The sequence below is a fragment of the Vigna radiata genome, chromosome 9 (assembly GCF_000741045.1).
Source record: "Vigna radiata var. radiata cultivar VC1973A chromosome 9, Vradiata_ver6, whole genome shotgun sequence".
In the NCBI taxonomy this organism is placed as follows: domain Eukaryota; kingdom Viridiplantae; phylum Streptophyta; class Magnoliopsida; order Fabales; family Fabaceae; genus Vigna; species Vigna radiata.
Genome location: NC_028359.1, coordinates 8,022,475 through 8,039,952, shown reverse-complemented (window position 1 = coordinate 8,039,952; position 17,478 = coordinate 8,022,475). Strand labels below are relative to the sequence as shown.

Below are 17,478 nucleotides of genomic sequence, written 5' to 3'. Positions count from 1 at the left end.
TTTACATGCAATGAATACAAATGAGTGATTGAATCTATAAATAGGAAGGTGAAGAACAATTTTAAAGTGTGAAGGGAAGTGTGTTGATATAGACAAGAGAAGAGAAAGAACTCAAAACAAAGTAAGATTTTCTCTCCTTTTATAGCAAAATTTATGGTTGTTTCTTTTCAACTTGGTGTGAAATAGAAAATGAAGATGTTTTAATAAAGTCTTGAAGGAAAACTAGAAAATGAACTATATTATTAATTTTATATATATTGAAACATTGTAATTGACCCTTTTTTATTGATTTTTCTTTTCTTTTAATTATGATTTCTCCATCTACAAAAGTTAAATATTAAAATCCTTATTAAAAAAAAAATTAATTTAGAACACTCAACCAACATTTTATTATTATATATCCAATTCTTTATGTGGTCTTCACTTAGATAGTTTCACTTAGGTAATATAAATTAATATTTAATAACTATTTTAGTGTTAGATAAATACATATGTATATATGTTTAGAGAAGAATAACCTTAATTTTTTTTCGTCACCTTTCAAAAGAGATTATAATTGAATCCACATATTAATGCACAAAATATAAAAAATAATAACTTGATTAATTATTTTCTATGTGTTAGCTTTTTCTTCTATTTTTCTATGATGAATTGGGTGAGTGGCTATGGTCTTTAGGAGTAATAACCACCACTTTTTCTTTTTCTTTTTTATTTATTTTCAAATAACTATTTTTAGACGTAATTTAAAATTGAAGTATTGAACCCACCATAGTTGGACCCTTTGGTATGACTTAAAGACAATATAATTTAATTGGGTCATGCTTCATCAATAATGAATAGATATTTTGTGTGCATTAAAACGCATTAAAAAAAATATATTTTGTTTCATTGGAGAAACTATTTTTTTTTTTTGTAATAAGTATTCACGAATTTAATAATGATTAACTTTTATAATCATATAATTTAATTAGAATTTTAGTTTATATGGTTTACGTAATATAAATGCTAATTTTTAATTGATTAAAGTTCTTATGTAAATAATTATTTTGAATGCATAAACAACATTATTATTTTTAATTTATAAAAAGCAAATGATTTGTACTGTATAAAAGATATTTTAAATTTATAACTAGAATTTAAATCGTTGCATAACTAAAACTGAAATTAGTGTATAAAGTTGACTCTTTGAAACTTCTTTTAAGAAAAATATTCATATTTAATTTAGACTATGATATATGAAAATAAGTGATTAAACATATTAAATATATAAATAAAAATAAAAAAATAAAATGGTAGTTTGAAGTTGTCGAAAGGATTTATTGTCGCTAACGTGACTTTCATAACACTAAAGAGACAACTTTATATGTTTAAATTAATAGTATTTTAAATTATGAAAAATAAAATGTTTCCAGATTATTCAAAAGAAATTAGTGAAATTTATCGATTTTAGTTATTTTAAAATCATTGCAATGCCTTTTAATGTTCAATTATGATATACCTATTTATAAAATACAAAGTTACTACATAAGTTAAATATTTTGGTATTGAACTTTAACCAACTAGTTGTACTATTTAAACCCTTATACTATTTACTCATCCAACCAAATTATAAATTTTCTAAAAATATTTATTATTTACATAATAAAAAAATATTATTTAAATCTTTTTAGAAAATTTGTGAAATATATATATATATATATATATATATATATATATATATATATATATATAAAATAATCTATATGCTATTGTCGACAAAACCAAACAAGAGAGTTCGATGAAAATATAAAATATTTTAGAACAAAAATTGTTAGTAAATATTCAACCAAAATATATAAATTTATAAATACTTTGGTCTGCATTTCGAAACTCGCAGTGGTTACGTTGCTGCAGGTGCTACTTCGTGATGTTGTGATTTTTAAAGTTGAAGGGTTTGAGTTTAGGTTTGTGTTTATACATCAAACAAATAAGAAATTACTTTCTCTGTATTGGATATAGTTAGAATTAGTATAAAATAAATTTTCTTATTCATTATAATAATAATGACAATGTATCCATTTTTTATATTGATTATAATTAAAACTAAAATAAAAAGTTCCTTTTTTATTTACTATAAAAATGTGAGTGTATCTATTTTTTATATCAATTATAATTAAAATTGGTGTAAATTTTTTTTTATATATTACAAAACTGTTAATGCGTCACTTTCTATATGAGTTATAATTAAAATTGGTATAAAAATTTTCTTTTTCATTACAAAAATGGTACTACATCTATTTTTTATATTTGTTATAACTATAACTGCTGTAAAAAAAATGTTATTTCATTTACATTTATGTTATTATGCCATTTTTTATACATAATATATTGTAACCCATATAAATAGTTGTTATAAAAATTTATTGTTTCTAATTAGATATGAGTCTAATTCATTTAAGAGATTTATATGAACTCCAACCAAGACTTCATCATAATGATTTTATCAATTTTTTTTTTTTTTGTCTTATATGCATTGTTCTTCTGTGAGACTTAAATTCATATTTAAATTCTTAGTTGTTTTATGTAATGTGAGAACTAAGTTTATATTTAGATTTGATTACAAATAACCAGTTAAGAACTTATAGTATACAAATCAGTTAAGAAAGTATAAAGACAATTATGGTAATAAGCTTAGTTAGTATATTGTATTTGTACATACATAGCATTGGAAAGAAGATGAAGCTATTATTTGCAATGAATGATTTTGATGTTAATTATTTGAAACTCTTTTTCAAATAGTTAAAGAAGAGGAAAGAAAAGAAGACACAAAAAATGGAGTTTTGGAAGCTTTTCTTTGTTGCATTAATGCCAGTTTTGAAAGTGTTGCTAATTACTGCATTGGGAACAATTCTTGCAATTGATCGCTTTAACATACTCGGACAGACTGCCAGGAAAAATCTCAACACTGTAAGTTTAAACATTTTTTTTTTGTATTTCTTTTCCAATATTTTATATTTATTCAAAACTGCATTGTTCATTATATGAATAACTGATATGAATTTTCTTTTTCTTATAACAGATTGTATATTTTGTTTTTGTTCCAGCTCTAGTTTATAGTAGCTTAGCTGAGACAATAACTCCAAGAAGTGTGGTTAGATTGTAAGTTTGATTCTTGCTTTCTTCTACATCATCTTCTTATCAACCAATAATTCTCCATAGATGATGAATTATGAAAGATGTTTTCATAAATTTTGTAGGTGGTTCATGCCTGTCAACATTCTTCTCACATTTGTTATTGGAACAGTTCTTGGGTTATTACTTGTTAAACTAACCAGAGTTCCTAATCATCTCCATGGCCTTGTCTTAGGATGTTGTTCAGCAGGTAGGTATTACTTATATTTTATTTTTATTATATTATATTGTATGTGTTTGAAAACCCAATTTAATAAGAGATAGAACAAATATATATGTTAAAAGTCTGACATAGATAAGTGAGTGCCAATCTTATTTTATAAGTCAAGATTTTTAAAATTGAGTTAAACTTAAAAATTTACTTATTGTAAAATTGAGTTAGACTTAAAAATTCACTTGAAAATTGAATTTCAATATGTAAAATTGAATTAGACTTAATATGTAAAATTGAATTAGACTTATATTTTACTTTTAATATAATATCTAAACTATTAAAATCTTATTCTAATAAGATTTCTTATCGGTTAAATTTATCTTATTATTTATTATTAGACGGATAATGATATTTAGACAACTTTTTTTGACAACATTTGAACATTGATTACGTGTCAATTTGTGATTGGTCAAAAATTACTCCACAATCAATAATAATAATCATAAACATTATTTGTGGAGTAATTTTTGACCAATCACAGATTGACACGTAATCAATGTTCAAATATTGTCTAAAAGATGTTGTCTAAATATCATTATCCTTATTAGACTATCATCCATAAAATATACTTTTATACTCAACATTTATAATCTTAGTAAAATTTGGAATGCGTAGAAATAATATATATATATATATATATATATATATATATATATATATATATATATATATATATATATATATAAAAGTAGATTCAAATTTTGTTTTATAATTGGATTTTATAAGATTTTGGAGTCAAAAAATTTACTTCAAGATGATAGAATATATGTACGTGTGTATATGTATATGTTTAGTATATTAATTATGGATTGGAATTTTTGATGATGCAGGAAATCTGGGAAATTTGCCAATAATTATAGTTCCTGCAGTGTGTAAACAAAGTGGGAATCCTTTTGGAGATGTGAATGTTTGCACCAAAAATGCATTAGCTTATGCTTCTCTATCAATGGCGGTATGATATAATAACTTCANACAATTTTGAAAATTTAGGAATTATAATTCTTAAAGAAAACAAAAATATAAACATTTGATTAGACATTTATTATTAAGAATGTAGAATTAAAATACGTTGTCATACAAATATTTGTAATTATTAGTTCCATAAGAGAAATTTTCAACAACATTAAAAAGGCTTGACGTTTTCAAGGATTAAAAGTATATATCAATTTTCAAAAGCTAAAGTGATATTTGAGCTTTATAACTATTTAAACTTTAACTATGTTTTTCTGTATTTTTTGTTTTTTCAGTTAGGATCAGTTTACATCTGGTCTTATGCATACAACCTTGTTCGAGTATATGCACCAAAAGTTTGCAACGAAGCCAAAATTGCAGAAAATTCCATGGAGAATCCAATGTCCATAACAAAAACTGATGCAGAGAACCCTTCAACATGTTCCACAGGATTACCATTTGTCAGTGCTGTTGGTGATAAATCACAATCTCAGGATCATGACAAGAACTTTGAAATCCACTCTACAAACTCTGATCATGAAAATACAGAAGAGGTATATACTTCACTTGTATATTATAAATTAGTCTTATATTTAGTCGATGTATTACTTTTTACAGACACAGAAAGGAGAAATGATGATGGAACAAGTGAAAACATTGGTAAAAAGAATGAACCTGAAGATTCTATTCACACCATGCACAATTGGGGCTGTAAGTAATGTGTTTTTAATTGTGTTTGATTACAATATTGAACCTTATTAGTTGTTATTTTTGTTTTTGAGTTTCAGATTCTTGGTTTAATAATTGGTATAGTTCCTCAATTTCGAAAAGTTCTAATTGGGGATAAAGCTCCTCTCCATGTGGTTGAGGACTCTGTAATGATGGTGGGGTAAGTATTTTTTCAAAGTTTAAAAAATGACTTTAATATAAATAAATACAAACATTATTTTATAAATTAGTTTTGTGGTGTAAAAAGTGAAATTGTGAGAGAAGAAGTACAAACTTATATAAATGCAATTTGTTTTCTCTTATTTCTAGGTATGCATGCATTCCAGTAATGACTTTGTTGGTCGGAGCAAATCTTATCAAAGGTAAATATTCTTTTAATCAGAATTAATTCATCTTATAAGGTGAGTTCAATCTAGAACACGTGTTTGAAATGTTGGGATTGTTTTCTGATTCAGTTGTTCACTAAAGTAAATCTGATTTTGTTTCAACTTAAAGTTTCAAAAATTTTAACAACTTTTTTCTTTATATGGTATTTATTTATTTTTATTTTGATTTTCTTTCATCCAAGTAATATATAAGAATCTTATAATTTCTCATTTATTAAAGGAATGACATATGTACAAATTTATACAAAATATAATAATATTTAAATTATAATTAACAATATTTGATTGTCTAACATTTGGTAATAGAATATTTGACATCTCTCAATACATCTGCTTAAGTTGGTGCATGAATATCATACATTTTCAACTTGAATAAAGATTCATTAAATACTCTGTTTGACACTCCTTTGTGAGAACATCAGCCAACTGCAATTCTGATCTTACAAAGGAAAAGGAAATTATTACATCTTCAAGCTTCTCTTTCATGAAATGTCTATCAATCTTCACATGTTTTGTTCTATCATGTTGCACATGATTGTGAGCAATTGCTATAACCGACGTATTGTCACATAGTTTCACCTGGTTTAAAGCCCAAATATGATAGCACATTTTTAATCCACACAAGTTCACATACTCTTAGTGTCATGCCTCTGAATTCTGCTTCAGCACTAGATCTTGCTACTACAGACTGTTTTTTACTCCTCCAAGTTACAAGATTCCCTCCTACAAAAGTAAAGTATCCAGAGGTAAATCTTCTATCATTTTTTGAACCTGTCCAATTTGTATCAGTGGACCCTTCTACCTTTAAGTTTCCACCATGCATATGACTGAGATAACCTATGAGATGACACATATTTACTAATGGGATATTTAACTTTGGCTTAGAAGTCTGGTTCATATTTAGTTGAAGGTTGACCACGGTTAAAACATGGTGGAAAATTATATTGAACAATAGTAGACTCATTGTTTGGTGTATTGGTGATCTCACGTAGACAATAATCGATTTCATGATTGGTTTCACCTAAATTAGTATTATCAAGGGTAGGACCAAGAGAAACAATTTCATATTTCATTTACATTAGTATTATCAGAGATAGGATTAGAAGGTATCTCTAAATAGTCAAGCCAAACCTGTGGAGAAGATTTAACCAATTGGTTAAGATTAGAAGATACTACATTATCTTGAAAAGAAGTATCCATATTTAGGATTGGCTCACTTCCTGCAGAATGATCCTCACATGATAATTTATCTTCACAATATAATTTTATATCCGAGATATCAAACATATTGACATCATGATTATGCACTTCACTTTTATTATTTCCCTGAAGTGTAGAATCAACATAAAAAATTTCATGCTCATTAAATGTCACATCCATAGAGATATAAAATTTCTTTGATGGTGGATGGTAAGCACGATAACCTTTTTGAGTTGATTCATACCCAACAAAAACACATTTGATAACTCGTTCCTTAAGCTTTGTACATTGATGTGGGTATAAGTGAACATATATAACACATATAAAAACATGAGGTGGTAAATGAACTATGGAAGGAAGGATACAATGACCAAACAACAAATCTAAAGGTCTTTGAAAGTTAAGCACACTAGAAGGGGTTTGACTAATTAAATAAACTACAGAGCTCACAACCTCACCCCAAAAATGAGATGGGACATTATCATCTATCAAAAGTGATATTGTCACCTCTAATATATGTCTATTTTTCCTCTCAGTCACTCCATTTTGTTGTGGTGAATAAGGACATGTAGTTTGATGCAAGATGCCTTTAATGTTCATGAACTCTATTAATTTTGTCTTAAAATATTCCTCCCATTGTCTGATGGAATGAACTTAATAAATGTGTTAAATTGTGTAACGATCATGTGATGGAAGGAACGAACCACATCACACAGATCACTTTTATGTTTAAGAAAAAACACTCAGGTTATCCTAGTACAATCATTAACAAAATTGATAAATCATTTTTTCCATTATGTGTAGATTGTGGGGCAGGGCCCCGAACATTTGTGTGAATTAATGAAAAAGAAAAATTAGTTAATATTGCATTTATGAAATAATGATGGAAATAATTTTTTTAAATAACCAAAAGAGGGATGTCCCAACCACCTATACCATAGCCGAATTTCCTTTTTGTTTTTATCTTGTATGTGATCATTCACACGCTCCTTTATGGGTTTGTTATGAAACATTTTCAAGATAATACATTTTTTCACTCTCTCTACCATTGACAATCTTCTCCTTGGAATGGATGTTCTGGAAAAGACAATGGGTTGGGTAAAACAAGACGACACAAAAATGTGATTTGGTTAACTTGCTGATGGAGATAAGATTACATTTTAATGTAGGAACAAATAAAACTTCAAGAATTGATAAGGAGGGTGAAAAGGATAGTTCCTACACCTTCAATAGGAGATGAGACCCCATTGACATTAATAATAACACTTTTAGAACAATTAAGAGAAAAATTAGTAAATTTATGAGGATCACAAGTTATATGATCACTAATACCTGAAACAATTATCCAATCGTTATCCCTAGTAACAACAAAAAGATTAAGAGCATAATTAGATATACTTGACTTTGTCACAAATCCAACAATAGTAGAAATACGGTTCTTAGAAGGAGCGGAAGTTTCAAAATCATGTTTTTTCGATTGATTTTTATCGGAAGAAGTCATCAGAACGATTCAATGAAATAAAAAAGCACAAATTCCTATATCGTAGAGGATGTTGGTGTTTGACTCTTGGTATCATATAAAGATATGTTATTATATATATGTGTATATATATACACACCTATTAAAGGAATGACATACACACAAAATATAATGATATCTAAATTATAACTAACAGAATATTTGATTGTCTAATATTAGGTAATAGAATATTTCACACCTCTTAATATTTTTTTTTTTCATGTCAAAATTCAATTCCTAAACAACCGAATTGTGAAGTGTGAATGAGAGGAAACTGATTGAAAAACAAGTTATAGTTGGGTTTCATCAAATTGAAAACTGAACTATTTTATTATTTTTTCATTTAAAAAATATGGAGGAAGAAATTTTCAATCTCTTTTTTTTTTCATAAAATAACAGTTCAAAAGAGTTTCCAAATTCTAAAATTTATATGATTGAGGAAAGTGGTCGAAAAAGGTTAATGGGGAATCAAATTTTGAATTTGAATTTTTAATTTTTTCTTTCTGTTTTATTTAAATAACGGAGGAAGAGATTTCCATAAAGAAACAAAAATTTTGTAAAAAATAATACAATTCAAAATTGCGGTTACTGGAGACTGATGTTTGACCTAAAAAAATCGTACTATATAAATATATGGTATAAGTAAATTTTATATTTAAGTATATTATTTGGATGAAAAAATATTTTCATTATTTTTTATATAGAAGTTTCAATTTATACACTTGACATGATCATAAAGTTGATATTGTTGTTGATCAGGTTTGAATAGACTTGGAAAGCAATTTGCAGTCGTTGTTGGAATCATTGTGGTGAAATGTATTATCTTGCCAGGAATTGGTGTATGCATAATTAAAGGAGCTATTCGTTTAAGGTTGATCCATCCTGATCCATTGTATGAGTTTCTTCTGCTGCTTCAGTTTGCACTTCCTCCTGCAGTAGCACTCAGTAAGTTCTTCATCAAACATAAACCATTTTATGCTAAAACCTAATTGTTTCATTGTGGGATGAAGGTCTCAATTTTTTATGTGTTGCCTAAAGTACAAATTTTGTTTGGTAAGAAGAGTCTTCGGTGCATCCAAACCGTTCGGATTTTACTCCGATATCAAAGTTAGATCAACTTTAGACAGAAAATAATGAATGTCAACTTTAGACAGAAAATAGCGTATGTGTAATCTACTTTCTTAGGTCAAATTTTTATGTATAAATTTTCCTTTCGGCTTTTAATTAAGGTCAACCTAATTACGGCTCAAACATGACTAATATGTTTTACCCTTAAGTAAACAATGTTAGAGCTTATCCAATTTGGTCTTGTTCAGGCTATCCGGTTTGATGAATTACTATCCCGTCTCTTAGATAACTGTGTGAGTTATTGGTTTATCATCTTAGCTTATGGTTTTTTACCAACTTGACTAATCGTCCAAATTATAGTTAACCGTATTGTGATATGGTACCCTAATGAATGATACACTAATGAATGATATCGTACACTAATAAATGATTCCCTTGATTGCAATGAGTTTCTTGCCATTTTGTTTGAAGACTAAATTCATGATAAAGCTAAAAACAATCAAAGCTTAATTAACATTTAAATATTCTTTTTAATCCTTAAGTTTAAGATAATTTTATTTGGCTTAATCCTATTTTGGTTCCTGTATTTATCATTTTTGTTCAAAGTAGTCCTTCAGTTTTTTCAGCATTCAAAGTGGTCTCTTTTTTGTAAAATTGATTTAATTTGGTCATTTTCGCTTAAGGCATCTAAATCGCTAACGACGTAGAGCCCACGTAAGAAAAATGGAATGAGTTCTCACGCAGTAGAACTCACAGTGGCTGGCTCGCAATTCAATGGGATGGTGGCTAGCTTATGGTTCAAATTGGGTGCGAATTGGTTTTCATGTTTTGTAGGTTCGATTCGGGATGTCTCTACGAAGGAGGAGATAGTGGTTGGCATGAGAATTTGAACTTCCTTTTAAGTTTTCTAAAGGTTCATGATATGATTGTCACGAAGTTAGTGGTGAAGGCACGAAAGTCTGATGATGGATTGTGGTTGCTTTTGATTTATGTAGGTTTTTGTGATTTAATGGTAAGCAATTTGGGGGTTTCACCCCTTGAAGATAGTTTTGCGTTATCAATGGAGGTTGAATGAGTTCAATGGTGTTGCGATTTTAGATTTTATAGGTTTTCATGGAGGAGGCATGATTTCGCAAATTGGGTTTTTGTGATTTTTGTTGATGATGGTGCACAACATACTACGATGAACTTTCTCTGTTTTGATTTAGGGATTGAATTTTATATGCACAAGTTAGGGTTTTAGTTCGAAAAGGTTTGTGATTGTTCGGTTGATGTTCGAAGGAAATTTGAAAATTCTGGATTTTCAACAACGTGGAGAAGAGGACAACCTGAGTATGGTGCACGACTGATGTGGTGGTGAAAGGAAAACTAAGATTTCTGATTTAAGGAAGATGGTGATAATGTGGCGAGATGATGATGATGTGAGTTCGCCATTTAAGCTCTCCTGTGTGACAATTCAGTTTTTTTGGCAAGTTTAGATGTCTCAACCCCACAAAACCAACTTTTATTTTATTACGGAGTTTTATTGATTGATTTAAATTTAAATTTACTCCCTAATATGATTTTAAAGAATCTTTAAATATTTAATCTCACATTTTATATGTAAATCTTTAAACGTAAAAAATGTGTATTAGAAATAAGATCTTATATATAAGTGAATGAAAATTATATCTTAATAATTAATTTTATAAAGATTGAATTAATTTTTTCAAAAATTATTTTAATTATTGTTAATTTTAACTACACATCTTAGTTCAAATACATGTAAATCATCAACTATATTGTTAATAGAAAAAAATCACTGTTTAGACCTTAATCTAAAATTATTATAAAATTTCATATCTATTAAAACCTTAGTCTAAAATAATTTTATGAATGTAACAGGTACAATCACTCAATTATTTGGAGCTGGTGAGAGTGAATGCTCAGTTATAATGTTTGCAACTTATTCTTGTGCTGCAGTTTCTGTAACACTTTGGTCTACATTTTATATGTGGCTTGTACTATAGTATTAATTTGTATCATATAACAAAATGGAAAATGAAAAAGAAATACTAGCTAATATTACTATTGGGCCAATGTAGCCCTATAGCCCTATCAATTTTTGGATAATTGGTTTTTGTATTATATGTTTTCTTCTTGCACCTCTGTAGTTATTGGAAAAGTCTACTCTACAATGTTTATCTTTTTAGACTTTTAGATTGCGGAATTATATTTTAGATTATGTAATTTAAAATGTATTTTCAGAACAAAAATAGATTTTGAAGCATATCATATTTTAATTACATAATTTTACATTCTTTAATGAAAAAAAAATAAAAATATTAAAACAAAGTAAAAAAAATCAAATATGTATCTTAAAAATGAATTGGTTTAATAATTGGGTTCTTAAAATTATATATCTTTTTCTTTACTATGTACATAGATTTGCTAAGAATATGTGAAAAAATCATATTGATTGAAGTTTGTAATTATCATATAAGTAGTTTATGACTAATATTCATGAAATGAAAAAATATTAAGAAAAACTCCATTAAAAATTTGTATATTTTATACTACTTTTAAATATCAATGTGTGTATATACAAATATACAGTTATATATTATTATAAATTATACAGTTTTTAGTTTTTTTTACTACGTCTTGATAAACCAATGACAATTTGTTTATGTGGTGTTCACTTAGATAGTTTCACTTAGGTAATACACATTAATATTTAATAACTATTTTAGTGTTAGTTGAATGGATTTTTCACCTTTCAAAAGAGATTATAATTGAAGCCACATATTAATGCACTAAATATAAAAAAAATAATAACTTGATTAATTACTTTCTATGTGTTAGCTTTTTCTTCTATTTTTCTATGATGAATTGGGAGAATGAGTATGGTCTTTAGGAGTATAATAACCACTCACTTTTTCTTTTTATTTTTTTTTTTCAAATAACTATTTTTAGACCTAATGAATAGATATAATGAATAGATATTTTGTGTGCATTAAAACGCATTATAAAAAAATATTTTGTTTCATTGGAGAAACTATTTTTTTTTTGTAATAAGTATTCACGAATTTAATAATGATTAGCTTTTATAATCATATAATTTCTAAATTATAATTTGGTTAGTATTTTAGTTTATATGGTTTACGTAATATAAATGGTCATTTTTAAGTGATTAAAGTTCTTATGTAAATAATTATTTTGAATGCATAAACAACATTATGCTTTTTAATTTATAAAAAGAAAATAATTTTTACTGTATAAAAGATATTTTAAATTTATAACTAGAATTTAAATCGTTGCCTAACTAAAATTTAAACTAGTGTACAAAGTTGACTTTTTGAAACTTCTTTTAAGAAAAATATTCATATTAAATTTATACTATGATAGATGAAAATAATGATTAAACATATTAAATATATAAATAAAAAATAAAATAAAATGGTAGTTTGAAGTTGTCGAAAGGATTTATTGTCGCTAACGTGACTTTCATAACACTAAAGAGACAACTTTATATGTTTAAATGAATAATATTTTTTAAATTATGAAAAATAAAATGTTTCTCATAAGTTGTTTTCAGATTATTCAAAAGAAATTAGTGAAATTTATCGATTTTAGTTATTTTAAAATCATAGCAATGCCTTTTAATGTTCAATTATGATATACCTATTTATAAAATACAAAGCTACTACATAAGTTAAATATTTTGGAAAAGAAAGCTTCTGTGGTGCAAATGCAAAGCTTACTCTGACATGATTGTATGGAGCAAAATTTTTGGCGTAACTTGTCCATAATAATGTTAGGTACGAATATTGAAAGTGATGCAGTGAATTATTATTGCACATATAGTAGATTAGCATATAAATGTTATGAATAGGAACCTATCACATTGATTGATATTGTACATAATTTATATACAATATTTTATATGCAACATTTTATAAGACATTAAATGTTTAAATGATTTTTTTTATTATAATAAAATACTAAAAATAAATATAAAATCATTTAGAATTTTTTTCAACTTTTTATGTATTTATATTAATTTTAAAGTAATAAAAATGATTTAAATTAAATAAAAAAAGAAAAAAAAAAGTTGTGGAGCTACACGATTTCTATAGATGAAGTCGTGCACCCCACAACTTCGTTTTTTCTATTTTTATTTAATTTAAATCATTTTTATTACTTTAAAAATAATTTTAAATATCTATTTAATACTAAAAATTGAAAAAAGATATGTTTAGCATCAAAAAATTTATTTAAAATATTATACCACATGCACATACTTTATTTTTGGATTTTTGAAAAAAGGTCTTAAAAAATATATATGATTTATTAAAAATTTTCACTCCAAAACTTGGTTTTATATTTAAAAAAAATTGAAAAAATTAACATAATAATCACAAAATTATTTCCAAAATTATACAACATATTTATGCTGAACTAATTATTTTTCCAATTTATTTGCACCCATTATTCATTTTTTTTATGAATTTATATTAACTTTAAAGTGATAAAAATGATTTAAATTAAATAAAAATAGAAAAAGTGAAGTTGTGGGAGTACACGACTTCCATAGATGAAGTCGTACACCCCTACAACTTCACTTTTTCTATTTTTATTTAATTTAAATCATTTTTATTACTTCAAAAAATAATTTTAAATATTTATCTAATTCAAAAAATTGAATAAAAATATGTTTAGGATGAAATTTTCTTATTACAACAACATATGTTTATCATCACAAAAATTAATTATGTTTTGTAATATTAATAATTTATTTCATTAAATGATATGAAAACAAAATTAAGTACTCATAACACAGTATTCCTTCGTCAAATCACATCATTTCAATTCTGTGTAGAAATGAAAGGTCAGTGCCCAAAATTTAATACGCATGCCTGCAACCATGCATGCAAAAATGCATGCAAACCTAAACATAGTTTATGGTTCCAAGAAGCACCTGTAATTGCCTATTTGCATAACTAATATATTTGATCTTCAGACCATTCCATCTTCACTACTTTGCCATTCCATTCAATCTTCACTACTTTGCCTTCCATCTTCAAACCAATCCATCTTCACAGCAATACTGAAAATTTTTCATTACGTAATGGCATCGTGGAACTTCACAGCATCTTCGTCATCACAAAACATTGATGAAGAAGAACCTTTGATACTAGATAATGTTGATGATTTCAGCACAGATGATGAAATGGATAACTTAATTCGCGATGAAGACGGTGATGACGATAAAAAGACACAGTCGTCTCAACATGTCATTCCAGAACTGCATGAGCGTATGCATTTCCAATCCAAGGAGGAAACTGTTGCTGCAATCAAACAATATCACATCACAAATGGTTACAAATACAACGTTGTTGAATCAAAGCCTAACATCTATGTTATTCGATGTCTATAATACCACAACGACTGTCAATGGCGATTGAGGGCAAGCTATAGCAAAGTCCGTAAATATTGGGAAATCAAAAATATGGATGGCCAACATACCTGTTTCTCAAACATACTATCTCAAGATCATACAAATCTTGATAGTACTCACATTGCCGCAATTGTATCAAATTTTGTCCGCACAAACCCCTCCATTCCCATCAAAAGTTTGATTGCAGATATTAAAGCTCGATTCGGATATTCCATGTCATACAGAAAAGCTTGGATCGCAAAGCAAAAGGCTCTTGCTATGGAGTTTGGTGATTGGGAAGAGTCGTATAACCATCTACCCAGGTGGTTGCATGCGGTGAAGGAAGCAAACCCTGGTACAATATTACAATGCACTGGTTCTCCACTGGAGATTGATAGACAAACAAACAATAATTGCTACATTATGGAAAGAGTTTTTTGGTCTTTCGGTCCTTGCATACAAGGATTCAAATATTGTAAACCCATTCTTCAAGTCGATGGGACGTTTCTAACAGGCAAATATCATGGAACTTTGCTCACCGCCATGAGTCTAGATGGCAATAGAAATCTTTTCCCAGTAGCATTTGCAATTGTAGAAGGTGAGACAAAGGAGGCCATGATATGGTTCTTTCAACTACTTCGAGAACATGTTTGCCATCAACCAAATTTGCATCATCACTGACAGAGGAAAGGGTATCTTATCCGCCTTAAGATCAGAAGAAGTTGGTTGGGAAGAACATGGTTTGAACTCTGTTTATTGCATACGTCATCTAGCCTCCAACTTCAACAACAAATTCAAAAATTAGGACCTCAAAAAGCAATTCATCAATTTAGGTACTACTATATTTTTTTCCTACCAATTTAATTTTTATATTTAGTTAACATAACTGTACAAATTTACTACATCCGTACAGCTTACGAGGTCAAGCAACCTACTGTTACGGTAAAGCTTACTGCAATAAGACACCATTACCCACAACAAGTTGCTTGGATAGATAAAATTCCATTAAATAAATGGTCTCAAGCTTTTGATGGAGGGAGAAGATATGGACATATGACCACTAATCTTGCTGAGTGCATGAACTCCGTTTTAAAAGGAGCACGTTCATTACCAATTTGTGCACTCATCAAAACAACATTTGAGAGGACACAATCATGGTTTCTTGAACGAGGACTAAAAGCACAGTACATGCTAGAAGCAGGCCACCGATTTCCTAAACAAATTGCCGACATTATTAGGAAAAATCAACAACAATCAGCATATTGTCATGTTCATCGCTACAACCGTGAAAATTCAGAATTTGATGTTCAAGAAATTTCAACACCTCACCAATAGCCTTAATAACATTTACAAGGCATACAGAGTACAATTTCACCCAATCCAAAATGAAGATTATTGGTCTACGTATACAGGTCCAAACTTCATACCAGATCCTCATATGCGACGCAAGGCATCCGGAAGACCGTCTACAAAAAGGATTCCTAATGAGATGGATCAATCCACTCCAGATCAGCCCACAAAATGCTCTTACTGCCGCAACAAAGGTCATCATAAGGGAAATTGTCCATTTCGTCAGTAGTTAATTTTGTAATCGAATCAATAATAAATCTATTACTTTTAACGTTTCATATAAAATTCTATTCTACATTTTAATTTCCTTCTTTTATTAAATAAATTGTAAGGACAATATCTTCTTTGTCTAACACAAAAACATATTAAAAATTTCTAAAACACCTCATTAAAAATGTTGTTTAACACCCAAATTCATCTGGTAATCGATTACCCCTGACATGTAATCGATTACCAGGGACAACTTGCCCATTACCCAGATTGGTAAGCCATTACCAGGGCTGTTACTACATAAAATCCACCTGGTAATCGATTACAAGGGGTCCGTAATCGATTACCAGGCCCATTTTGGCCTACAAAACTGAAGTCGTGCAGGGGGTACGATTTTACCACGTTGTAATCGATTACAGCTCCATGTAATCGATTACCAGGCCAAGAAGTCGTTTTTGGGGTGCACGACTTCACCACTGTTCATGTGAACAATGTGAAGTCGTGCATGGGGACACGACTTCTTCTTACGAAGTCGTTCTGCCCCCAACAACTTTCCATTGACTTTTTTTTTTGCCCAGTTTCGTAATATATGAGGCAAATTTGCCTACCTGGGTAAAAAAACCGAAATTTATTGATTTTAGTTATTTTAAAATCATTGATATGCCTCCTAATGTTCAATTATAATATACCTACTTATAAAATACAAATTTATTAACTTACTAAGTTAAATATTTGGCATTGAAATTTAACCATCTAGTTGTACTATTTAAACCCTTATACTATTTCTTACCCCGTAAACAAGTCATACTCATCCAACCAAATTATAAATACTCTAAAAATATTTATTATTTCCATAATAAAAAATTATTATTTAACCCTTTTTAGAAAAATTGTTAAATATCTAAGAGGAGACATCTAATTATGGATCAAATAAGCATATTATATATATAATTTAGTTATAATTTATAAAAAGAACTCCTCCAATAATATTATAGTTAGTTAAATATTATTATGGAATTAATAAGTATAAAGTTATAGAGGTAATGGAGCACTAATTGTCAAATTTGGAATTCCATTTTGTCACCTAAGCCATTTTTATATTGTGTGCGATCCTACTCTACATTTTCTGTCNTTTTCTAACATTCTTCTTTTTGCAATCTCANTTTTCAACCAAATCAAAAGTTAATTTCCATTTCACAACGAACGTATACAGCATTTTACATGAAAAAGTTAATTAATATTAATTTAAACTTTAAATAAA

At 27.8% G+C, this 17,478-nt stretch overlaps 1 protein-coding gene and 1 pseudogene across 1 annotated transcript; both read left to right on the top strand.

Moving 5' to 3' along the window:
• Window positions 1-96: 96 nt before the first annotated feature.
• LOC106773763 (protein PIN-LIKES 3) lies at window positions 97-11,408 on the top strand. The gene is made up of 11 exons (XM_014660511.1): window positions 97-121; window positions 2,779-2,946; window positions 3,059-3,138; window positions 3,237-3,361; window positions 4,216-4,337; window positions 4,633-4,890; window positions 4,955-5,047; window positions 5,125-5,225; window positions 5,375-5,427; window positions 8,930-9,115; window positions 11,123-11,408. The coding sequence occupies exons 2-11, from the start codon at window positions 2,812-2,814 to the stop codon at window positions 11,245-11,247; spliced, it is 1,278 nt and encodes a 425-aa protein (XP_014515997.1). The 5' UTR covers window positions 97-121; window positions 2,779-2,811; the 3' UTR covers window positions 11,248-11,408.
• Window positions 11,409-14,729: 3,321 nt separating this feature from the next.
• LOC111242476 lies at window positions 14,730-15,992 on the top strand (annotated as a pseudogene).
• Window positions 15,993-17,478: the final 1,486 nt, after the last annotated feature.